Genomic DNA, 24,922 nt, shown 5'->3' on the forward strand with positions numbered 1-24,922 from the left:
GTGTTTGTGCTTTTTAACTCACTGTCGCCCCCCTGTGGTCCTGCAGGTGTTCTTCACAAGGAACGGGAAGCTGATGGGCCGGAGGGAGATGGCGGTTCCTCCCGGTGGCCTCTACCCCACCGTGGGGATGCTGAGCAGCGGGGAGAAGGTGAAGGTGGATTTACATCCTCTCAGTGGATGAGCTGAGGAGTCTGCACTCAAACTTGGATGTGATGCCCTGCAAAAAAAAACAAAAAACAAAAAACAGCTGGCTGCACTGTAGAGCTCACCCACAGTAGCCTAGCATGCTGCTAACACTCGCCAGAACACACTCAGTTCAGCCGCACACGTGCACATCGCCGCCGTCTTCCTCAACACTACCACGACTTTTATTTATAAGACTTCATTTCACAATCGTCACAGGGAAAAAAACACAACCGGGGCCCTCCTCCTTGGTTGTGAAGTAGCAGAGAGGGGAAGACCCTACGTGGTGGTGGGCTGTGTAGGGCTGCAGCGTGCAAAGTGCAGGAGTAGACGACTCCTGCATAACCGTTAATTCTATGCAATCTGTACCGCTGTCATCCTCGTCATCTAACCTCCCTCTGCATGCAGTGTGTCTCTGAAACACTGAGCTGTTAAATCCCGCTCATGAGGTCTGGCACATGTTTATTTCATTTGTCACGACCCCTAAGCAAAGTAGAGCGAGGCCAACAGTTGTGCCGAGTCAGAGCTTGTTGGCACTTTATGTTTCAGGGAATAGACCCTCTCTCTCTCTCTTTCTCTTTCCCAACCTCCCTCTCCCTGGGTGAGGCTGCCCTCCTGTGAGCGATCAGGGACCTGCTGTTGCCCCACCTCGCTCACTGCTCTCCTGGAGCTGGCTGGAAGCTGGAAGCAGTGGATCTGTTTCACTATGCTCTGGATCCGTTTATTGCAGAGGGTTATTATTATTACAAGTTGGGTAATCACAGCCAAACAAATCAGATATTTCTCCCCAAGAGTGGATGAATAGATCTGTAGTTTCATTGTTGGAGCCAGAGTAAAATGAATGTGTCAGGTATATTTTCTACAAGAAATCTGCAAAATATACATTTAAATTTATCATCTACATCAAAAAGTTCAGGGAATGTGTTTTTGTTTATGCACTTTGAGAACGTGAAATTGAGGCTGGGGAGATTTTTAAAGGAAGACATGCATACAGTGGGTGGAAACACCTTCCAGTATAACACAATCCAGTAACATCACAACAACAACTACAGCCATAAAAATAACCTTTGTGACCAGTAAACACCTCTGAAAGTAAAACTTACCTTTGCAAACCTCACACAGAAGCATCAGATTCAGGGCTATTGAATTGGATTGCATCATACTGTAACGTGTCAGGTTTAACTCACTCATGTTTGCCCCTCCATATGGAGTTAAATTTTCTTTTTTCCCTTCATTTAATCCATAAACTAAGAATGATGTGAGATTAAAAGATGCTAAAGAGCCAAGAGACTGAAAATATCTGCTCCAAATAATTTTCATGCTTTTCCAGTCAGAAGGTAACTTCCTTTCTGTGATGCCATATGTGATGTAGAATTAACTGCTGGATGTTTTATTTGTTGTTTTGAAGATGAAGACAATTATTTTTGGTTGCTGCATGTGGTTTTACAACAAAAAGTGTGTGTGAGTGGCCATTAAGCAATTTGTGATGTGTTTGTGTTTTGTCTGTGCAGCGTTCGACAGCAGCACCAGGGGCCTGTATCACAAAGTGAGATTAGTGGGGTTATCCAGATATCTTTGGGTTTAACTCAGGTTTTCTGGAATCACATAGCTGGTTTCAGCTATTTAACCGGGGTAGATCAACACGGTCGCCTCATGTTGAGTCAAACACGGCCAATTAGATCACTGAATCATTCCTTCTGAATCTAAACATAGTCAAAAGTGATGAGTTGATGCTAGATACAAATTGCATTTTAGAGATCATTGTTTACATGATGATTGTGTCAATAAATAGAAGAAACTTTTTTGCAAAAACATAGGTTGATTTGTTTGGTAAATGATTGATAGGGACAAAAATCTTTGGAATTGGTGCAGTACTGACAAGAACAGTGCATCTGGCTGTTCTCTGTGGTTGGGTAAAACCTGGTGCCTACATTACCCACAATGCAACTTGACCATTGACTGTTCATTCAGGTGTAATCTCAGATTAGGAGTGGGCTACAGAGATAACCTAATTTCTTTCAAACTGCAACCCTTGAGATATTTTTGTTCATTTTCAAACTTTTACTGTTTTTCTTCTAATTTTTACTGTTCGGTTCCTGTTTGAAATCAGTAGTCTATCTTGTTTCCTCTGTCCATGACCATTTCACCACCTTAACTACGTCTTTATTATTGTAACCATGACAACAAAGGTCCTCCAATCTTACAAAACAACGTATTTTAATCCAAAACACAATCTTTTCCTAAACCTAACCAAGTAGTTTTTGTCCCCAAGCCTAACCAAGCCAGGACTGTTTCATGAGCTTAACTGTGTGGTTATTATGATAACCGTGGCAACGAAGTTCCGGAATGCTGCTGCCGGTAGCCTCAGAGTGTCTATTATTGTAACCATGGCGACGAAGTTCCGGAATGCTGCTGCCAGTGCACTCAGAGTGTTAATTACTGTAACCTTGACAACGCTATTTCATGTGATGCTCTTGTGGGTCATATCAGAGGGTGGGGACAAACGTTCTGTGTGGTTGTTCAGGTTGGAGGACTCATGTTAATTCATTTGAGTTCCCCTCTAACAACTCTGGATCAGTAAATAACGGTAATCTAGGCTCAGTTAAACAGTTGGACCTAAGTTTAACTTTTCTTTGTGATACAGGCCCCAGAACTAAAGCAATCTGTGCAGGTGAATGAGAAATACTGTTGTGGTTTGTCATATTGTGTTAGTGGGAGCTGGTTTCCACACTTTTTTTCTTCTGTTAGATTTAAGGGAATGATTTCAACATTATTATTATTATAATTATTATGTATCAGCTAAATCGGTTAACCAAAATCTTCATAGAATTGGTTTCCTCTGCATCCTCACATCTGTAATTGTCCCTGTAACTTCAGCGTACATTCCTCTGTACCTTCCTATAAGGTGCATACCGCAGGTTTTGTATTGTTTTTTTGGCATGTAGAAGAACTACATCATGTATACACTAGGATACTGCTGACAGTAATGCTAAAGATATAACATGCTGTAAAATTATGACACAGGGTTTAACTGTTAAATCACATATCTGCTGGAGATTGTATGTTTATTTTTAGCTGTCGTCGTGCATTTGTTTTAGAGCCGTGTAAAATATGTAAATCAAGTGAAGTTTTTCTTCTCCTGCAGGGCTGGATAGAGACTTACGTACAGGCTGTTGTAGCCTGAATTGTTTAAGCTAGGCAGTGCAAAGATATTAATGAGACACTGATGTGGACATTTCAGCCACGTCAAAGTTCAGGGTATTAAAGTCACTTATATTTAAGTTTACTCAGAATCTCAGTTTACAAAAATAAATTTACACCTTTCAACCAAATTAGAGCTAAATCTGGTTTCAATTTTTGTAGCGTCTCCAAACGTACTCACCAAGAACTCCTGTAATAATAATCCCTTGCCTTGTTCACTTGCACTGTAATGACCTTGTTCAGTACATGTATGATATCAATAAAGGTTTCATTAATGTAACAAAGTCGTGGATTGTTTTATTTTGCCTCCACAGTGGCAACGTTTGTGGTTGGAGGCATTATGTTTTCTAATTTTAAGTGTACTTGAAGAATATTTGTGCCTGAGTAGCTGTCATGTTTTGAATTTGGTTTGATAAGAAGTTGTGATTTATAATTACAGCAGTGGTGGGCTGCTCCTTCTCTGCTGGTCTAAACACTGTCACAATCACTGAATTAATTTTTATATATGTTTTTTTTCCATTAACACTGCATGTATTAAATTATTCCCAATAGTCTGTTCTCTTAAACTGATATCTTTCCTCTTGTTTGCGCTATTTCCGATACAGTCTGTTTATATTAGAGCTTTTATCCAATCAGATTTCAGTTCTATGTTGCCAAGGTAACAGATATCCGCCTTGAAATAAATGACGATGAAATCGTGGCCTCGCGGATTCTTTAACCAATCAGATTTCGAGTTAGCGAGACCAGAGGCTATCTAGCAAGCCTACTATGACGTCGACATTTTCATGGCATCTGATTGGATAGTCGGAGAGCGTGCTGGTCAGAGCTAGCAAACCGCGTCTGTAGCTACTAGCGCAAGCTAAAACACGTTAGCATAGGTTTTATAGCTGTTTTTTCAACCCACAATGGCTCAAAGAGGAAAAAGAATTCAATTACTCTGTGGTAAAGGTTTATCGGTGCGTCTCAGTTCCAACAATAAGCCATTTTCTATCGCCATGGAGGCTAACGCTGGAAGTCCAGTCTGCCCAGTCGCACTTCTCGGATAAGTTTTAATTCGCTTTAGGACTGAGAGTGTCCGCTCGACAGAAGAAGTTTTTTGATTGTGTACAAATAATCAGCAGTTTCGGTGAGTAAAATGCATTTTACCTATATTTTATTGTTTTTGTTATTTTATGAGTCAACATGCTGCTTCTGCTGGAGATGATAGGTGTGGATCAAGCTGCAGTGTTTGGGGACCTGTTGAATTGTGTTCATTGGATTTTTATGGCATTGCTTTAGTAATGGCATTTATTCTGTCTGTATATATTGTTGATATATTGTTTCAGTATAAAGAAGGGGTATAAATCATGTAGGACACTAGAAGGCCTAGGTGTGAAATGCACAGCCCGCCACTGAATTATTGTTAATATTTTACAAATGCTTTATAAATCAGGTATAAACCAATAATAAAAAAATAAAATACTTTTCAAGGTTGCAAGGTTGTGAAAAAATCCCTCTAGCTGGCGTTTATCCTTTCTGTTTGGTGATAATGCAGTTTAAGAGTTAAACTCTGCAGGTAAACATCTTAGAATATATAATAAGATTACATCTACATCCTGTTAAACCATTATTTGCATGTTTTTTCTAGAAGTGTATAAGGTCAGTATTGTCTGTTAATAAGAACCAAAAGAAACTGTAGGATTGCAACCTATCCCATCATAAAGCCATCTTGACGTACAACCTCAGCAGAGCGTTTGACACAGGATTATCAGCTCACACAACATATTAAGTATATAACAATTTATTTAAACAGTAGCAGTCTAGGATGTTTGGTCCCGTGGTTTTAAAAACGACAGTACAACAATATTCAGATCCAGTTATAAGTCATTAACATGGAAAACTGTGTACATGGCAACTGAAAAGAAAGTGACAGATTTATTCTATTTGGAAAAGATGGTATCAGATGGAAGTGGTTCTGTTGGGTTTTAAATGTAACTCCATTAAGAGGCTGTTAAGTGACAAGAATTTCCCACGTCTTTGTATAAATAAGACCATGAAGTCTGTGTTCATAACAAATTACGAGGCATCCACTGAAAATAGAAAATTACAAAAGTCATGTACACAAAAATAAACTGTCTATTCTATGTGTAACAACCTTTGGACATTTCTGTTCTAAAAATATTAATTACATGGGGCTTAATTTTAAATATTATACTTTAAAAAACACATTTCGTCAGAGCAACACAATCTCCAACTGTCTTGTAAAAACTATGTGTAGTAGGAAAGGGTGTAAAAGTTTGATAAACTGTTCAAAGAGGCACGAGTAAAGATCTCAGTAGAGTTCACACTAGACACTTCAGCAACTTTCTTTTAAGAAGAGAAGAAGACGACAACGTCTAAAAAAAAAAAGGGAATGGCAAGAAGTCTTGTTAAGTGTTCATGGCTGTCAGACTGTTGGCCAAGAGCAGATCATACATCCTCATCCTCCTCTTCATCCTCGTAGTATCGGTTTCGTTTGATCATTTCCTCCACCGTCAGCGCTGTCTGCTGCTCCTCGTCTTTATCATCCACCTCCTCGCTTTCCCAGAATCCCACATCCTGGTACGACCGGCTGGCCTCCACCTCTTCCTCAGGAGGTGTGATGACCGTAAGCTCTGTTGGCATCTCCTCCACCTCGCCTCCATCTCCCTCCTCCATCTTCTCCTCTTCTTCCTCCCGCTCAGGCTGTTCTCGTGGAGCCACATCCTCCTCCTCCTCCTCCTCCTCCTCCTCCTCCTCCTCCTGGGTGAGGTGATGATCTGTCGTGTCCTCGCTCTTCATCTCCCCCTCCTGCTCCTCCTCTCCTGAGCTGGTGTGAACGTCCACACAGCTGTCCTCGGTGGGTGTCTGGCTGTCCGACGACCCGCCGCCATGGTGCAGCTCCATGCTCGAGGGTTCGGGGCTGAGCTGTCGGTCGTCCGCGGGCGGAGGTGGACTCGGTTTTCTGGCCTCGGGAGCAGGAGTTTGTCCCGCCAGCGTGAAGGGCAAGCTGCGCTCCTTCAGGGAGGAGCTCCGGCGCAGGCAGGAGGTCTCTCTGGCCTGCTCGGGGGGTGAGGAGGGGGAGTCCTCCTCTGGGGGCCACTTGGCTTTGATGGGTTTACCAGCAGATCCTCCCTCTGTGGTTGTTGTGGCTCCAGCACGGCCGTCCTCCGGCTCGGTGCGAGGCGGCCAGGAGATCTTCAGTCGGCGGGTCTCGGTGGGTCTATCCGCCTTCTCTGACGATCCCTGTCCCAAAGCCTCCATGGTGGCCATCAGCACGTTGACTTTAGCCAGCGGGGAGTCCTCCACGCTGGGGCTCTCCAGGTCTGAGGCCCGAGGTGGGCTCTGGATCTTTGGTTTGGTCTCAGTGTTGGACTGCGGCGAGGTCTCTCCGCCCTCGGCTTTGCCCTCCCACAGCTCCTTGTGGGGTCGGTGGCCGAAGCCCTCGTCGTAGTTGCCCTTGGCCTTGAAGAGCTGGCAGAAGTGCGGCTTGCAGTAGACGTTGTTGTGCAGGGAGGCGTAGTTCGCCAAACTAGACAGGAGAGGAATAAAAAAGAAGCAGTTTAGGTATTTCTTCCTTTTTAATCACTGAAACAGACTCTTGTTTGAGTCTCTTTCACAGAGGGTTTCTCACTCGTGTAGTAGTAAGTAAAGGCCTTCTGTCGAGACATACAGTAGGATTCACATGCTTTCTGCAAAGGGTTTTTCCGGATATTTATTTATTCATCCACGGTGGTTGCCTTTTGCCCTGGTTGCACCGCGCTTTTATAGACTGATCTGATAGGAGAAGAATCTCGTCAGCAGCTGTTGGTTCTTTCATAGTGTTTCCTGAATTATTAAACTGAAAGCCGGCAGTGACAGCAGGACTGTTTTCACCTTTTGGGAGGGTCTGACACCTTTGGTTTTAGGTTTAGGGTAAAGGTCAGGGTAAGGGGCTCAGGTACTCATGAAATAATGTGGCTGTAGGAGCCATGTATTAGTTTGTTTAATAATTTGGATTTCTTTGAGGTGCATTTTTGTTTTGACTGCATTATTTTCATTTGTTAGTTTATTTTTATTTTTCGTTTTGTATATAATTTGTTTGTTTGTTTTTTTTGTTGGTGTAAGAGCCGAATATCACTAAGGACATCTCAAACGTAGAACTGTGTAGGCAGATATAGGACCAGCATGCACCTGGGAGGACCTGTGTTTTTTGTTTCTTTTACCAGCAGGAGGCAGGATTCTTTTATTGTTTTGTTTGTAAACCAGCAAAAACTTCAGCTCCTGTTTGGACGATGCACTTTTTTTGCCTGCATATCTGATGCATCTGTGGCTCTTTGATTTTTGAGCTTTGACAAACAGCCACTACAATAGTAACGACTACCGAATATTCATGTGTTGGAGAGTCAGCGTGTTGTCAGGCGTTGCAGATGGGATGATCCCACTGCAAGATGATCGCTAGTTTTATTTGTGCGAGAGATAAAGATCGAGATAATACATTTATTAGTGGCTGGACAGGACACACATTTCCCTCTCTGCATGTTTTCCTTGTGCTGCATTGTTTTTGTCAATCTGGCAGCATCTAATTCAGACTTGTGACGTCTTGAAAGTGATATGGAAATGACCCAGGCTTTTACATGTCTGTGCTCAGGGCCCACAAGAACTGTGAACATCCGCCTAGAAGTCAGTGGTTTGATTATTACGTTTGCTTCCTCCTCACCTGAGCTTGGTGTTGCAGTGCGAACAGCGGAAGCAGGAGCTGTGGTAAACGTGCTGGTTGGCCACCAGCCTCTCCAGAGGATAAACCGTCTTCAGACACGACACACAGGTCTCCCTCACCGGCAGCCGGAAGCTCTGCACGCACAAAAAAAGAAGAAAAAAATTCATTAACTCATTTACAAGAAAACATAAATGTGTGTTAAAGTGAGCGATTCCTGTGGAGACTTACTCTGGGCGTCTTGGGCTGATTAGAGTCTTTCTGGTTAGAAGACACCGGGGTGCCAGGACCTGAGCCTGTGGGATCACATTAACAACCAGGATCAGAAACAATGCAATAACATGTTCTGAACACTAGAGGGAGCTGTTAGCATGTGTAATAAAAGTAAAGAGTTGGACTTTTCCATGTGCACATGCTCAGGAATCGACAATAAAGCAGCAGCAGCTGATTTAGAATAATTAACCTCAGGTGCTTAAATTTTGCCACAATTAAAGTGTTTTTCCTTCAACTTTACCTAAAACATCGACTCTAATAAGAACTCTTAATTGTCAACTCTTCATTACAGGAGAAAATTCCTATCATCTTAAGTCATATGAAGACATGGAAAATCAATTACCGTTGCTCTCAGCAGTAAAAACTTTCCTGGTGTTTGGTTCAGGCTCTGGACTCTGTAACAAGAAAACCGAGGACATGAAGAGAACAGATCCATCCTGATTACGTTGTTAGGTTGTTCTACATCACAAACACTCACAGTTGTTTAAAGCTCAGCTGAACATGAACTGAGCATGTCGTGATGCATGTGAAAACAGTTGTATAAAGCCTCACCATGTCCAGAGTGCAGGGAGGGACGTTCTCCTTCTGCTTTCCACAGAAACTGTCCAGCTGATCTCCCTGAAAGACAAAACAAGAGACAAAATATAAAAGTTCTGAGCTGCCTGTGGCCTCTTACACCAGTCTGATGAGATTCATCTTGGCTGCCTGAGGTCCAGAGTTAGTTCAGGTGATTGGATTTGGCTAAAGCACAAAGCAGTCACCTTGAACGCTTCAGTGCCGGACAGAGGAGTGGTGTAAACCTCCTCAGGTACGAAAACTACAGTTCCCATGATGCAGCTTTTGATGCAGTGAAATAAGGTCTGTGGTTTTAACACAAGCTCAAGACATTTTCAGGTTTTATTCTCTGACATAAAATCGGTCACTCCTGATGTTTGAAGCTTTTAAAAGGCGGTTGCTAACGAGTGTCTAAATGAGACTACAGAGGTTGTCGGGGACGTTAACATGAAAACCCATCTACTCACCAGTCCACCTTTACAGCCTCGTTGTGTTTCTGCTCACGCTCTTTCAAACTCTCACTAACTTTCTAAGAAGAAAGGCTTTTGTAGAAGAGCTCAGAGCTAAATGAAATGACAAGTTGGAAGCTTAGTGGTGGAGACGTTGACGTCATGTTACTGTGGTGTAGTTGGTTTATAGCCTAGCATTAGCTTTTTACTTCTGGAGATTGGATTCAGGCTTCAAACATCAGAACAGTGGTGTTCATCTTATCTGATCAACTAAACGTTTTAAGTATAAACAGGGCCCATCTTGTATCGACTGTTAGTCCCCAAATCCAGGTTGAGGCAATGAGGCACCATGGCGTTTTAAAGCGTTGACCGTGACCCACAACGTTCCCGGTCCGATCCCATCCAGCGACTTTTGTTCCATGTCATTCTCCTTCCTCATTTCCTGTTGTCTCTCTATTGTCATATGTATAATTAAAAGGCATTAAAATATACTCACGTTGACGGAGGTGGGAGAGGCGTCCTGTTTGGAGATGGCAGCTTGGTAGAGGGCCATCCTGTCCCGGAGAGGAGTGGACTCTGCAAGACTTCCATCTGGTCCAACAACACACAGACACACACAGTGATGAGAAGCTGAGGTCTAATGAATGTAAAATGAAGCCGGCCTTGACCACAGAGCATAATACTTTGTTTCTTGAGGTTTTTGAGGCCTCTTCTTCTTTGGATCAGAGTTGTTCCTTCAAACTGAGATAGTTTTACTTCCTTCCTGTAGCTTGCAAAACCCAAAAAGCAGCATCTGTAAATTAATTACTGTTAACATCTGGTGAGTTTTGTGTTACAAGGCGACTGTTCCTGTTCAGGATTTATGTATTTTTTCCACCCGTCCCGGTTCATTAGTCATGCAGGCTGTGGACGGGAAAACACCAGGTCAGGAGTCGTGCGCAGAACAGAGGGAAACAGGAGTTTGTGTCTCTTCCTGTCTGCTGATCACTGTGGGGTTTTTTTTTTTTTAACACCAGCCTGTGTCGTCACTGCTGAGATTCTCATTTCTGGGAAGGATGTAATCCATCCAGAGGGAAGGCAGGATGACACATGTTGTGGAGGACATTGTTGGAGGCTGATTGAACAGTACCAGAGAGCAATGCTGCATGTGCAGATCAACTTGAACCAACTTTTGTAAAAGTCCTTTGTCTTTATATTTGTTTTTAAAGCAGCTATAATCAGTACTTCCATCTCTAAAGAGCGTTTTAGCGTCTGTCAGCTCATTGTTTTGACTTCCTGACTCACAGCTTCATGGTTTCAGTTTGTTAAATTTAAAGACAGATTTATACCACGCCCAGGTGACCTAGGGGTTTAATAATAAACCTTCTTCTATTTGTATTTAACTTTTCTTAAGTGCTACTCATCTCAGACTCATTTTCTGTCATATTTCTGATAAAAAAATACATGAAATGGCCAAAAAATACATGAAAAAATTCATATGTACCTCCTAGCTGGTCCATGTTGGCAGTGTTACCTCTTTCTCTGGACACCTGCAAAACAAACACACACACAGACAGTCAGGGGTGTTGAAAAGAAACACACACAAGGCAATAAAATACAGCGTCAGTGTGTCCTGCACACATGCACTCAGCCAGTTGATGCTCACATGTTTCAGCCAGTGTGGAGCAAACACACTAAAAGCACTTGTGTCTATCAGGTGATCAAAGTGTAGAGGGATGAACAAAATGCAGAGACGAGGTAAAGAGTAGTGTGTGTGTGTGTGTGTGTGTGTGTGTGTGTGTGTGTGTGTGTGTGTTGGTCCAGACCAAACCACTTTAATCCCCTTATGAGCTCAGAGAGACGGAGCCTGAGACAGACACCCCGTCTGTCCACAGCCGCCAGCCAGAAAACAAACTGATCATTTCTCTCTGACCTTCCATTTATACACACCTGAGAGCTATGACGATACAATAATCCACCTACAGTCTCTTCTTAAAGCCCGAGCTTTACTTCTTCTACTTATTCTTTTTATACCTGATGAGTAAGTGAAAAAAGAGGAACTTTATCATCTTATATTGATCTATGTTTTTGTCGACGACAAGTTTAAACTCTCCTGCTGCAGTCAGTCGTGCCAACGCCTCCGTCCAACATGAGAGTTCACGTCGTTCCGCTAAAGTCACTTCAGGTGCAGGTTACGTAACAGGTCAGACAGCGACTGTGACACTACACATTAGTCTTTTAGTCTGAGGGAGCCACACATGAGTCGTCGTCGTCACCCGTTCAACGGATTTAAAAATAATTAAATGTGCAGTTTTTTGTTAGATTAGGTGACGGGTCGATGGGTTCAGAGAGTCTGCAGGCTTCAGCAAGTAAAGTTGGGAAAGATTTCACAACAGAAAACAAAGGTTGAGGTGTTTGTGAGGTGACTGCAGGTGTTAGACACCGACAAAAAACCAGTGTGGTTCAGGCAAGTTAATACTCATCAGGGAATCATGGTGCAGCTGCTGCAAAAACAAGGGAAAAAACAGCACTAAAATGTTACTTAAAATAAGCAAAATTATCTGTTTTGTTTCAGACATCTTGGCAAGTGAAACTTTCCTCTTCTGCTGGCAGATTTTACGTCATTTTTCCTCCATCTTGGTGCTTTTTTCCCCTCACTTTTGCGAGCTGAGTTTATGCAGTGTGGTTGTAAAATGTGGCGCATTATATTTAGAGCTTGTGCACAAAAATGGAGGTGTCTATTTACTGACAAACAACAAGCGTGACTCAGGCAAGTTAATGCTTATCTGGGTGCAGCTGCTGCAGTTTTTGTTTCTTTTCATTCGATGTCTCTCAGATAATACAAAACACTGTCGCTCTTGCTGCAAAAAAACTTCTGCATAAACTCTAAAGAACAAGAAAAAAAAGCCTAAAAATGCAGAAAATATTACTTAAAATAAGCAAAATTATCTGTCTGGCTTTAAAGAACAGAGACAAATCACAACAACAAAAACCATCATCATCATCATAATAATGGATCTATCCCCCAGGGTGGATTATCTTTCACAGACCGGAGGTACAGCAGAGAAAAGGGGGGAGGTGTCTGAGACTGGTGTGTGTACATGGGGGGGTAAACATATTAGGAGGGGGGGGGTCAGTGGGGTGTAAACAAGCAGGCGGACCGGTACGAGGCCAGGCTGGATCTCCCAGGAGGGCTGGATCAGCACGCTAGACAAAGAATCTGCTGCTAATCCTGATACTATTAAAGCTCTCATTCAGACCGACAGACTGACTTGCAGTTCCTCTTAATGACCCCACCCTGTCCCTGAACCCATCACACACACAAACACACAGTAAACCCAAGACAATACCCTGTTCTTACCAAAACAAAGACAGAAGACTTAACAGCCTCTAAACACGGTAATATACCGAGCCAGAGCCGCACAATAATACAGTTCAAAGTGGAGCTGATAAAGTTAGCCCATGAAGTGGACTCTGAGAGGCTGTTTTCTTTACAGATACTCTGCAGCCGTGTCGTCTGAAAACATCCTAATCCAACAGAGAGGTCAACACAAACAGACAGAGAAAGAAAAATAAAGTGAAAGCAGACTCAGGGTTAATGGCCAAACAAAGAGAACAAGAAACAACCACGCAGACGCACAAACGAAAAGACAGAGCGTAGCTACCTCTCCTGAAGGTAAACGGAGAGAAGAAAAGCCGCGAAGGGATGAAGAAGGATGAAGAGTCAGCAGAGACGTGAAGCCAGTTCTGAGGGAGTTTGATCGTACGACTGAATCCAGCACCCAGCGAGCTCCAGAGGAGGGAGAGGGGAACAGACTGAGCAGATCTGGCTTATGGCACAGGGGGGAGATGATGTGGGGAAGGGTCTCTGGAGATGGTTTTTGGGGGGGGTAGGAAGGGGAGGAGGAGGGAATAGGAAAGGCGACAGGGAGCAGGTGTTTCTAGGGAGGGTGGCCGGGCGGCTGTTCAAAGGGGGGTGTGGCCGGATGAAGGTGGGGAGGCAAAGTGTGTCATGGTGTTACAGATGGGTGAAGGAGGGGGTAAAGGGCTTTTTTTTGTTTGTTTGTATGTGTGTTTTTACTGCGTCATGGTGCCCCAGCTTCAGAATAAAGAGGCAGTCGTACAGGGAGGAGTCATTTGGGACAGGAGGGTGGTGGAGGAGCAGCTGGTGCAGGGGCAGGGGGGTGGGGGACAGTGGGAGGAAAGAAGGGAGGGAGGATAGGTGGGGCTGAGCAGGGCTGGGATGTGGGAGTGTGTAGGGAGGGAGGGAGAGAGGGGTGCAGGTCAATTAATTTCAGAGTGCCTCATGACTGCATGCTTCCCCCCACCCAGGGAGGGGGGGTGGGCGGAGGAGGGTGGTAATCAGATAAAGGCTGGAAATGGGTTTAGAGCTGATTTTTATTTCTTCATTTATTGGCTTAATTACTGCTTTTTCTTTGTAATCACCTTTTATTTCTCACCAGGACAAGAAAGGGGTCGGACACGGGGACATATATGATGCAGCGTTTTAGTCGAGTCACTAAACTTCGGGTCCGAGTCATTGCGGTTGAGTCTTAGCACCAACTCTGGGTTTAAAACAGATTTTTATTTATTCATTGATTGATCGTTTAATTACCACTTTTTCTCTGTACTCATCTTTTGAAGAAAGGGGTCGGGCGTGGGGAAATATATGACACAGTATATGACAGTGCTGTAGTCGAGTCACTAAACCTCAAGTCCGAGTCATTGCGGTTGAGTCTTAGTACCGACTACGTAACCCATGTGGGCCGATCTCTCAATATTGTTATATCAAATTATTAATTTAACTGATTACAAAAAAAGTCAGAGTCTTCGTCTCCAGCTTACAAGTCTAAATGCAGTCATTGCTCGAGTCAAAGTCGAGTCACAAGTCCTGGAATTAGGGTCATGAAAATGTGTAACAAATATCATGATAATCCATCAATTAGAAGTTGTTGAGATATTTCACGCAACACCACAGATGTTGATATCATGATTGTTCTTAGGGGAAAAGTCAGCGGGCTGTTGTAGTTGTAAGTATTCTTCGTCCGAACGCCGTGAACGTCTGTAGAAAATTTCATGGTAATCCATCAAAAGTGGTGGACCGACACCCTGAAGGAGCGCTGCTAGCATGGCTAAAAAAAACAACCTAACAAAATGGGGGTGTCTTATGATGTGAAGACAGGAGGAGGGAGACAACAGGGAAGACATGGACGTAGAAGACTGAGGAGCAGAAAGTGGACAACAGGGATGATTGATGAGGTGCGGGGGGGTTAGGGTGGTGGTTATAGCCTTAGGGGAGACGGTCGGATCAGCTGTCTGCGGTCATGAGCCTGCCAGCCTGCACCATTACATCATCTGCCCTGCGAAGAGGAGCTCAACAAAGAGAAGCAACAGAAGGCCAGACTTCGGCTTTACAGTGGAGGCTATTGTACAAGACCCTGAACTCTGTGTCTGCAGAACTGTATAGATCTTGTATCATCGCTCGAGGATTTCCCCAAACAATTCCTCTTTTGGTGAGAAAACTATGCAACATGCAGTAAAAAGACTCTCCAAAATCCCTCTCCGCCTCCCCACTGCGCTCCTTGATCTCACTTTTTAAAAGCCCACATAGGAGGTCAGAGTTGAGCTGCAAGTGGTGCCGGAAAAACAAAAGTCTTTGTAAGAACAGCACATTTTAATGCTTTGACTACAGGACGTTTTTTTATGCCAGGAACTGCTCCTTTGTTGGTGCTGGATGTCATGAGATCTCAACAAAAACGATCTGAGGTTTTGAGGATGAGTTTCTATATTTTTCTTACTCTCAACAAATCTCATGAAAAGACCAAAACTAGTGGTTTTATCCCAGCAACAAGTCCAAAGCCTGATATATCTCACTGTGCTGTTACTGAAGATGTGAAGTAGCAGCTGTAGTTTTTAGTGAACGTCTCTCAAACAGGAGTAAATAATGCATTTGTCAGGGACTATTTTCAGCTGCGGATTAACACATTTACTGCTCTAGTGAGTATTTACCGCAGCAGGTACAGTGTGGAAAGGTTAAAACCTCAACTTGTTTTGAGACTTGGGTCCATGATGCCAGGACAGCTGCCTGTTTCCAGTCTTCATGCTAAGCTAAGCTAGGCTAACAGGCTGCTAGCTGGATTTGTTTTGTATTTACTCTTCAGAGGAGTGAAGCTGTGAGAATATCAGATTTAAACCTGGATTTTTTTAAAATTTTTTTATTTTTTGGCCACTTGGGGGCAGCAGAAACAAGCTGTAAACACACTACTGCGATATAAATTTAAAATTAGTGATGTTTAAATACAGCAACACCATTCGCAGATATGGTGAATATGTTAGCAAACAGTTTCTTATTGACATATCCAGCAGTTAGGGAGCAATGTTATAGAATTAATTTCAAGTGGAGCCTCTGATCACTACATGAATTTAACTCAAATATTCCCTCTCTTTTAGCTTAGCATTTAATCTGGCTCTCTAGCGGCTAAATGCTCCGCTATGTTCACCGTCTAGTCGCTAACTGTCTGTTTGCTGTTTTGTTCAGAGCAGGTTGTGTACAGTGAATTTTTAGATCTTTTAAAAATTGCAAACAGCTTTGAAAATTACACTTTGAGTTCAGCGAGAGTGAAAAAAAATAAAGAATGAAGCTGCAGAAAAGCCAAAACGATGAGCTGAAAGATGCTAAAATGCAGTGAGAGGAAATGAATTCTTTTTGGGTTCTTCACAACAACAAGATATTGACTGTAGCAGCTTTATTGTGCAGACGGCTTGGGAAAAATACCAGTTAATAAACGTAACATCTGACTTGATTGGGAGGATACAACAAGTTCAGCTGATTCTAGATCAGTGGTGTTTTACAGGTTGTTGATTTTACACGCACACGGTGAATATACATCAGTTTTCTTCTTAAAGCCTCATAATGACCCGTAATGTTCTCTTCCTGTCGTAAATGGCTGCTCTGTGTTGAGGAGAGCACAGCGTGGCCGTTGTTAACGTGTCACACCTCGCGTATGAGCCCTTTACGTTCCTTTTTTTTTTTTTTACACGCCTCGAGGAAATGCATGACTGGACGTTAAATGCCTCCACTTTTATGCTCCGCAAATAACAATTAGCTGCCCCCAGGGGTATGTGTGGGCGGGTGGGGGCATGAAGCAGAGCTCCGGTCACTGATGCTTGAGAGGATGTGCGAGTCAGCTGAGTGTGTGTGGTGATGGTGAAGTGAGGTTGCACCATGTGACTATAGCATGACAGGACTGGAGGGATCTGACCTCTTTGAGAACAAGCAGACTTGTTTTTTTTCTTTACTCAAACTAAAACTAATCAGGATCCTGTTTAGTTTGAGATGGAACTAAAGACGCAGCAGATTGTTAAATCACAGCTCATTAACTTCTGACTCCATATCGTGACGTGGACGTCACGCCTGTGAGGAAGGAAAAAACCTTATCTTGCTTACACAAGCTTTCAGTTCCCAGTTTATTAGGTACACCTGCCTAAAACTAATGCAGCAAATCCTCTTTTCATGAAGGTTAAAATGTTAATTTCGTTATTCAGCCAACTGTAACTGATATGTAAATTGTACTTAAGTACAGTACGTGAGTAAACGTACTTATTTTTCACCCCTGCAGGTCTTTATGTGTCGAGTGAAATGTGAGGACAAACTCCAAACCCTGCCGGTCACCATCACCGATAAGAAAAGGTAAGATCAGACTCACCTTGTCGGTCAGGTTCTCTCCCTTCTCAAACATCATCTTCAGGCTGTTGAGGGGGACGCTTGGTTTCTCGCATTCGGGCACTTCGGCCGCCGCTGTTCCCTCCTTTCCCTCTGGATCTCTGCCGGGCCTCGCCTCCATGTCGGTCAGATCCTCGGGGTGAGCTGACTGCAGCTGGTTGGAGGTGGATTCACTGATCTCAGAGTGAACCTGCGTCTCCGGTTCAGCGTCCTGGTCCAGGGAGAGCTGTGACCTGGGTGTAGGTGTGGGGTCGGTGTAGCTGCAGGGCGTGGCCTGAGATCTGTGGCTGGACGATGGTGGTTGTTGTTGTTGTTGTTGTTGCTCCCAGCGTTTCTTTAAAACACTTAGATTCCCGCTGCGCAGCGTCGAGGGCAGAGCTTCTGCAACCTGAAGAAGATTCATACATTTAACTAGATACTACTCAAACTAAAGCTCAGACTTAAATGCAGCATCAGTTGTCTTATTTCAAATTAAAAGGGAGAACCAAGAGAACACACACAAAAAAGACAAGACAAAAAGCAGCAAATTATCACATTTGAGAAGCTGGATCCAGATAATGATTGAGATTTTTGCTTAAAAAAGTTAACTGGTTCAAAAAAGAGTTAATTTAATTAATTAACTGATTAGTGTACAGAAAGATTGAGATAATTTGGTTTAACCAGAAACATCCTTATATATCAGTACCAGACTCCATTGACAAAAACAGTAGTTTTACTGAGCAGAACACAGGAGCTACTGGAGTACCACCAGTTAGTTTGTGTTATTGTGTGACTTTCAGTCAGTCTGCTGGGTTAAATTGCTTTTTTTGTCAATGGAGTCTGGTATTGCTATATAGCAATGTTTCTTGTTCAACAAAAAGGATCTTACTCTTTAATAAAATGGTCTCTGTAGATGGACACAGGCCAGTAACCAGCAGAACATCCCTGAAAGTCAAAGCGAGGTCCGACCATCGGCACAAAACCCAAAGATATTCTGTTAACTATCACATAAGTTAGAGTAAAACAACTGACGATTCATTTTCTGTCAGTTCTGGTCACGACTACCCTGCAAACAAAGACTTGTAGAAGTGACAAGGAGGCAGAGGATCACTCCCAGCCACACAGACAGTCACACATCAGCACTCCAGCTATAATGACTCATTATTCCTACAGACTTTGGTGGAGAGGAAGAACACTGAGGGATGCCTGCCACACTCTTTGACTCTGCTTTTAGTTTCCTCAGTGAATTCCATCAATGTTGGACTCACGCCACCTGATCCTCCGATCCTGCTGAATGAAGCTTTAAAAAAAAAAAAAAAACCCAAAAAACTACTTAACACTAAAACTAAAACGCAACAGCGGCTGCACACAAGTTAAATGTTTAAACAAGCAACAAAAGTTTCAAGTATGTAAAGAAGAAGAAACAACTGCACAAAAGACAAAGAGCTGCTCAGCATGCACGTCTGTAAACCTGGAGCTGCTGCTTACAGAAAAGAGCTGGAAAAAATTTTTCCTCTTTTTGTCAAAAGTTAAGAGAGTTAAAAACCTGAGAGAGAGAGGCGGTGGACGACCCGGCTGTCCAGTTGGCGTTTTGAGTGTGTATCTACGTGCGTGAGTGTGTGTTGAGTTGCTGGCCGGCTGGAAATGCTACAAGCTGTCCCAGATGTGCGAGCCTTGAGAAGTGATCAGAGCAGCATGAAGTAACCAGCCCACCCCCAGTCTACAACACGAAGAGAGAGGGGGGAGGAAGGAGGGGAAGGAAGCAGAGAGGGAGTGAAGGGAGGAGGAGGAGGAGGAGGAGGAGGGAGAGAAAATCAGAAACAGAGACAGTCAGTGAAGGGAAAGAGGGAAAATAAGTCCAGGAAATGAGAAAAAGGTAAAAGGGGAGAGAGCGCTGGAAACCTAAACAGGGGGTTCACAAAGAACTGCACAGTGACCAAACCAGGATGAATAATAATCCTCTGATAAGCCTCCAGGACTGGTGTCTACATCTGATGTTTATGTAAGGGATTGGAGTCGAGTAACAGCAGAGTAACACCTTTACTTTTTCTGCTGAAAAGATTCACTGATTTACTAAAGTGCAAAGAAAGAAAAAAAAAGATAAGAGAAGATCTTCATGAAAGTAAAATTCCTGTTTGATGTTCTGCATTAAAAACAAGGAAGTTAAAAAAGTCTACAGCTGCTGCGGTGTAGTCAAATAAAACGGTGCAACATCAAAGTATGTTGTTGTTGCCACTGACAGGCTCAGATTGTGTCTGACAAAGAGATGGACCTTTTTATTAAAGAGTAAGACCCTTTTTGTTTAACCAGAAACATTGTTTTATATGGCTACCAGACTCCATTGACAAATATGGTTATTTTAGGAAGCAGAGCACATGAGCTGCTGGTATACCGCTGCCTCGATCTGTTTCTTTCTTTGTGTTATTGTGTGACTTTCAGTGGTGGAGGAAGTATTCAGATCCTGTAAATAAGTAAAAGTGCCACACAATAACACGAACAAACAAACTAATGGAAGGCAGCAAATCCTGTGTTCTGCTCCCTAAAATTCCTGTTTTTGTCAATGGAGTCTGGTACTGATATATAGCGCTGCTTTGGATTTCAGGAACAGGCCTGTGACTGATTTTGTGTCTGTGTCAGTGTTTAGATTTGGGACTGACTGATGCATAAATGTAAATATAAAATAGATTAATTGATTATTTGTGTGTAAAACGTGGAAAATATCCACTAAAACATCCCTGAAAGTCAAGGCAAGGCCTTCAAATTGCTGCCTGGATTGGTTAATTTGTTTTTTTCGTCTTTGCTGTTCTGTGAAAAATATTTATTTCTAAATTCCATATATTCAATGTTCCTTTAGAAGTTGAGAAAATTCCTCTTCTTCCTACTCAGAGTAAAAAAACTCCCAACTAATGAGAAGTGGATGTTTGGAGATACCAGTGTGCTCTCCAGTCAAGGAGCAGGTCTACCTGAGATTGTAAAGAAGCTTTCTGACCCCTGCACCTCCTCCCACCTCCCTACACCCCCCACCCCCCGCTGTGCTCTGTCCCCACAGAGACGGCACTAACAAGCCTCCCCACGCAGATCAGGTGGGACGGAGGCGTCTTGTTACCGCCGCAGCATGACAGCAGATGCCATTGTTGCTCGCCTACTTTTACTGGCGCTCTGCACACACACTGCAGAGGTGTGTGTGTGTGTGTGTGTGTGTGTGTGTGAGCAGCAGACGTCTCACTCTCAGATTATTGTCTCTGAAATGAAGCTTCTCTGAATCTGCTGCATGTGGATCAACAGGTGTGGGAGGAAAGCTAGCAGCTGTATGTGTGAGTGGAAACAGGAGGTGGAAAGTAACTGAGTGGGATTTTTAAGTATTTGTACTTTACCCTCTACATTTTGGAGGAAATATAGTACTTGTTGCTGCACTGCGTTTATCTGAACGTGATCGATTTCACGTACAAAAAACATTTAATCATCTGGCAGCATCAAGAAAAATACTCTGCAGGTGTCCATTTAACAATGAGACTGATAAAAGGAGTAAATTTAGCAAAAAATAAATAAAAACAGGAGAGTGAGAGAGATGTCAGTCAACCATGACGACACAGTCCTGACGGGAAAAACATTTTTAAGCTACACAACAATTCTTGAAATGATTCAAGTGGAAGAATCAATCAATAAAATGAAAAAACAAGTGGCAGATTAATTAAAAATAACTGTTATTTGCAGCCTGAGTAATTTTACACCGTTAAAATGTCGGAGTATCAAACCTGAAAATGTCTTGAGCTTGTGATAAAACCACAGACCTCATTTAACTGAAACCTACGAGAGACGAGGGAACTGGGAGTGCTGACGTGCTAACTTACTTCCTGGTTTTAGGACTCATTCATGCAGAGGATGGTTGCTTTAATACATTTACTCAAACCTGCCGTGTAGAACCTTTGTCTCCCCCCTTGTGAGAGTAATTACAATTCGTGTTTGTCCTTGCCGTCTGTTTTTAGACAGTAATCCTCCTAAACACAGAGTTTCTTTTTTATCTGAAGCATCAGAAACTCCTCTTAGACACTTCTGAGGTTTCTACATCACAAACTCTGGCCACACTAGCTGCTGTAGTCTACTCACTACACTCGGTTCTAGGCAAACCAATCGTCGCCGGCTGACGTGAATACGCTTCGCTACTGGAGACAAGATTAAAAACTACCCGATGCTCAAAGGTTCAATCTGCGCTGTGTGAACTTGTTTTTATGTAAAAGCTTCAGTAAAGGATCTGAACGCTCATCCTTCGCTGTGAGGGAGAGGATCAGCGAGTGCAGACGAGATTTATTTCATACTGGACATGGTTTCTTACCGCTTCTCCTCTGCGCTGCCCTCCTCTGCTGCCATCTGGTACCTGAGGAGGAGGACAGACAGTGGATGAGAGGACGCTGATGGATATAAGAATGTCAGACAAACTAAGAAGCAGAGGCATCTGGTCCTGCCCTTCCCTGCTACACTCACACCCAGGAAATGAAGATGAAATGTCCCTGCTCCTCTCCAAAACATTAGATGATTTCATGTGTTGCAGTGAATCTGGATGGAAAATCTTCAGCCCACGCAGTCGATTCAGTGTTTGGTCCATTTCTGTTTATATATCGTAAAACTCATCTAAAGAAAAGATCTCTGTCTCACTTTTACGTCTGTAAAACAGTCTGAATGTTTAACACTATGTCAGGCCAAAGCTGACTTTACTTTAATTTATTTATTTGTCACATTTATGTGTTGTAGTCCTGCAACTGACCCACCACCAGATCAGCAGTGATTAAGAGGTTAATCTGCCATTTATTTTCTAGATTTATCTCTTAATTGTTTAGTTATTTAATCCATAAAATGTCAGATAATAGTGAAAATACTAAGCACTATTTACAGCACATATTCAAATAGTTTGTTTCATCCAAAAATATCAGTTTTTCCTTCACACACGCTACGATAACCAGTGAATTATTGGCATTTTTGCCTGAAAAATTACTGAAATTATTCATTAATTATCCTAAAAGTTGCTGATTAATAAAATCAGTTGACTAATCAGTTAATAGACAAAATGTTTCTGTTGTAGTTTAATTCAAACCAAGTAAACTTCTTTGCATGTTTGATTATTTCTTTATTCAAAGACTAAATTTAGTGTTTCCCTAAAAAAGACAAAGAAAGAAAGTGTGGATATCAACGTGTATATATGTATTTTTCAACATTATATGTATATTCTTACATGTTTTACGGGGTTAAAATCTAAATTCAGTCTCAGAAGTCAAACAGTAATAGTTGTTTAGTCTGGAACTGCCGCAGAAAATCAGTTTTATAAGACTTTGGTAGAAAAATATTTCATCTCTTTGCTCTGAGACTCTAACTCCTTGTTAAGAGGAGGAAACCTACTGTGAACGGTGTTTTCATCACTCACAGACACAGAACAGCACTAACTCCTAGTGGACAGATGGAGTAAATACAGACAGGACGTCCCACCGTGCAATTCATAAATTTAGTAACTTGATTTGTTGTGTTTAACAGGTAAAAGGTTGGAGTTTCTGGGTGGTGGTTTGCTTTTATTGTGACTTCAACTCTTAGTTTTACTCCAGAAACAGAAACTGGTAGGTTGATGTGTGTGGTAACCACATTCCTTTTTCACTAAAAAGAGGAAACTGAAAACAGCTGAAGTGGCGAGATGTTGTTAGGGAGACGTGTGGCCTCATTTCTGATCAGAAAACTGGGTGAGACAGTGACTTATCTGCTGAGTGGCTGCTGCTAAATTATTTAAGTCATGGTCAAAGCCAAAGAGAGGGAGAGAAAGAGATGGGGGGGGAGAAAAGGTGAGGAGAGACTTACTTGGAGAAGCGCTCGCCGATGGCGGGTGTTTTTGCCCCCGTGCGGAGACAATGGACAGCTCTTTGGCGGTGGACCCTCAGTGACTGGGACGCCCACTGTCTGCGGCCGAAGGGAGCGACGGAGGCCATGTTTTGCTGCACGTCTGAGCGATCAATCTGCCTGTCAGCTTTCCAGGAACGCAGCTCTGAGAGGAAAGAAGGAAAGGAAAAGGAAGATGTTCACGCAATAAAAACAAAACTGAGGCGAAGGTGGTGTGCTGTTGATTCTGCTCCTCTCCTCTGCAGCTTTTGCTGCTTTGACACCGGCGAGCTGAAGCAGCAACACCCTTCCTGTGCATTTAAATTTTTATGACAGCCCCCTCACACTGAAGCAATGTCATACTAACCTCTTTGTGAGCAGTTAAACAGGCTTTAGATCAAAGTTAGGCTTTTATATCAGCGCTAAAACCTCACTCAGACATCAGTATTTTGTCAGATTACACATTTGCCTGTGTGTTACCACTGCTGCAGTACAAAACCTCACCCAGACATCAATATATTTTGTCTGACTACACATTAGACTGAGTTACCACTGCAGCATGGAGCAGTGTCTGAGTCAGAAAGTCAATAGAGCACGTCACACACCCATTGACCATCTGTTCCCTGTGTGACGCTGCTCTAACTGAGCCTCCAGGGCAACTACCAGCAGACAAGACAACTGATACTCCTTCATTACACAAACCCCCACCTGTTCTTGTATACACACACTTTCACAACACACACGTCTCTACCTGCCTGCAACTTCACAGCCTCGAGGCTCGGAGACGTGCAGACACACGCAGCAGCAGCAGCAGCAGCAGCAGCAGCAGCAGCAACGCCGTTAGCTAAAATAACTGTCATCTGTGAGTTATACACGCTTCGGATGAGTTCAACAATGAGGCCGATGAGCGGGCCGATGACGACAGAGGGGAGGGTTGGAGCTCGAGTCACAGGCCCGACGTCACTCAGCAGGTGGGCCTTTGTGGGATGTTACCCAATTAGGACCGGCTTGTTAATTTCTACAACACCGTTTTCTTTGTGTCGGAGCTCTGGGGTCGTTAAAACAACACCCAAGAAACACGGTGACACTGTATTACTCTCAACAAGAAACCTAAACCTAAAGAACCTAAAGAGAAGTTTTCTATGATTTAAGACAAGAGAGGCAACAAGTGACAGAAGCCAAAAACCATCCAATGTTTGGCATCATTGCTTGAAAAATGAGTAATCAGTGATCACATGCTGGATGGGAGGATGTTGCCCAATTACTGTAGAACGGGCTCATTCATTTCTACAACCATGAGAATGTAACAACGGGTCCTCTCCAATCAAGATAAGCTTCTTATCTGATGGACAGAACCGTGAAAATACCCAGATAAATTTCCTCAGAGCCGAATGTGACGTATTCAGAAACAAAGACATGTTGAGTTTATGATGATAAAAGCACAGAAAAGCAGCAGATCTTCACATCTGAGAGGCATGTTTGCCGTTTATAATTAATCAAATTGTCAGTGCCGATCAACTAATCGATTATTTGACCGATCAGTCGTGTCAAACATCGCAATTCCTCTCCTTCCAAATACAAATGAGGGATGATCGTGACTGTTTGGGGTAATTCAGCCACTGTCACTTGGGTTTAGATTGCAAACAAAGCAGCATGTAAAACTGACGCAGTCCATGCAAAGTTTAGTTTTAAAAAGTCTCAAAGTTCAATAGAGAAATTTGAGACCCGGCCAGAGGTTAGGAGAAGCAGAGAGCAGCTTGATTTTTTTTTAGATTTTTGAAGATCAGAAGGATGCACCGGTGCTCTCTTTTAAACTTCAAACAGACACACACAATGAAGAAGCTTCATGTTTCAAACAGTTTAACCTTGATTTTTAAACATCATCCAGTGGAAAACAAACAGAAACTGATGCAAAAACACCACCACCTACCTGTGACTGTCTCAGCTGTTTTACTCCCTGACGCTCGTCTGTCTCAGAATTCCTCTACTTGTGTTACTTCCTTCTCCTTTTTTACTCCTCGGCTGCCTCCA

At 43.0% G+C, this 24,922-nt stretch overlaps 2 protein-coding genes across 9 annotated transcripts in view; one reads left to right on the forward strand and one right to left on the reverse strand.

Annotated features, from left to right (window-relative positions):
- The window catches only part of spryd3 (SPRY domain containing 3), a 54,054-nt gene extending 50,386 nt beyond the window's left edge, over nt 1-3,668 (forward strand). Inside the window, exon 11 of the mRNA XM_018675822.2 lies at nt 47-3,668. Within this exon, the coding sequence (XP_018531338.1) occupies nt 47-181 (135 nt within the window). The 3' untranslated portion in view covers nt 182-3,668. The remainder of the gene's footprint in view (nt 1-46) is intronic.
- Nucleotides 3,669-5,148: 1,480 nt separating this feature from the next.
- lima1a (LIM domain and actin binding 1a) overlaps nt 5,149-24,922 on the reverse strand; it is a 75,194-nt gene continuing 55,420 nt past the window's right edge. For 4 of the 8 annotated variants that reach the window (XM_051071420.1, XM_051071419.1, XM_051071421.1 and 1 more), the window contains exons 5-11: nt 10,838-10,883; nt 9,851-9,945; nt 8,903-8,968; nt 8,694-8,745; nt 8,309-8,373; nt 8,081-8,214; nt 5,149-6,913 (exon numbers count right to left, since the gene is read on the reverse strand). In XM_051071420.1, the coding sequence (XP_050927377.1) occupies nt 5,833-6,913; nt 8,081-8,214; nt 8,309-8,373; nt 8,694-8,745; nt 8,903-8,968; nt 9,851-9,945; nt 10,838-10,883 (1,539 nt within the window). In that variant the 3' untranslated portion in view covers nt 5,149-5,832. Of the gene's footprint in view, nt 6,914-8,080; nt 8,215-8,308; nt 8,374-8,693; nt 8,746-8,902; nt 8,969-9,850; nt 9,946-10,837; nt 10,884-17,039; nt 17,445-24,922 lie in introns of all 8 variants that reach the window. The other 4 variants (XM_051071423.1, XM_051071422.1, XM_051071425.1 and 1 more) reach the window with 2 other exon arrangements.

The sequence above is a fragment of the Lates calcarifer genome, linkage group LG6 (genome assembly GCF_001640805.2).
Source record: "Lates calcarifer isolate ASB-BC8 linkage group LG6, TLL_Latcal_v3, whole genome shotgun sequence".
NCBI classification, from domain to species: Eukaryota; Metazoa; Chordata; class Actinopteri; family Centropomidae; genus Lates; species Lates calcarifer.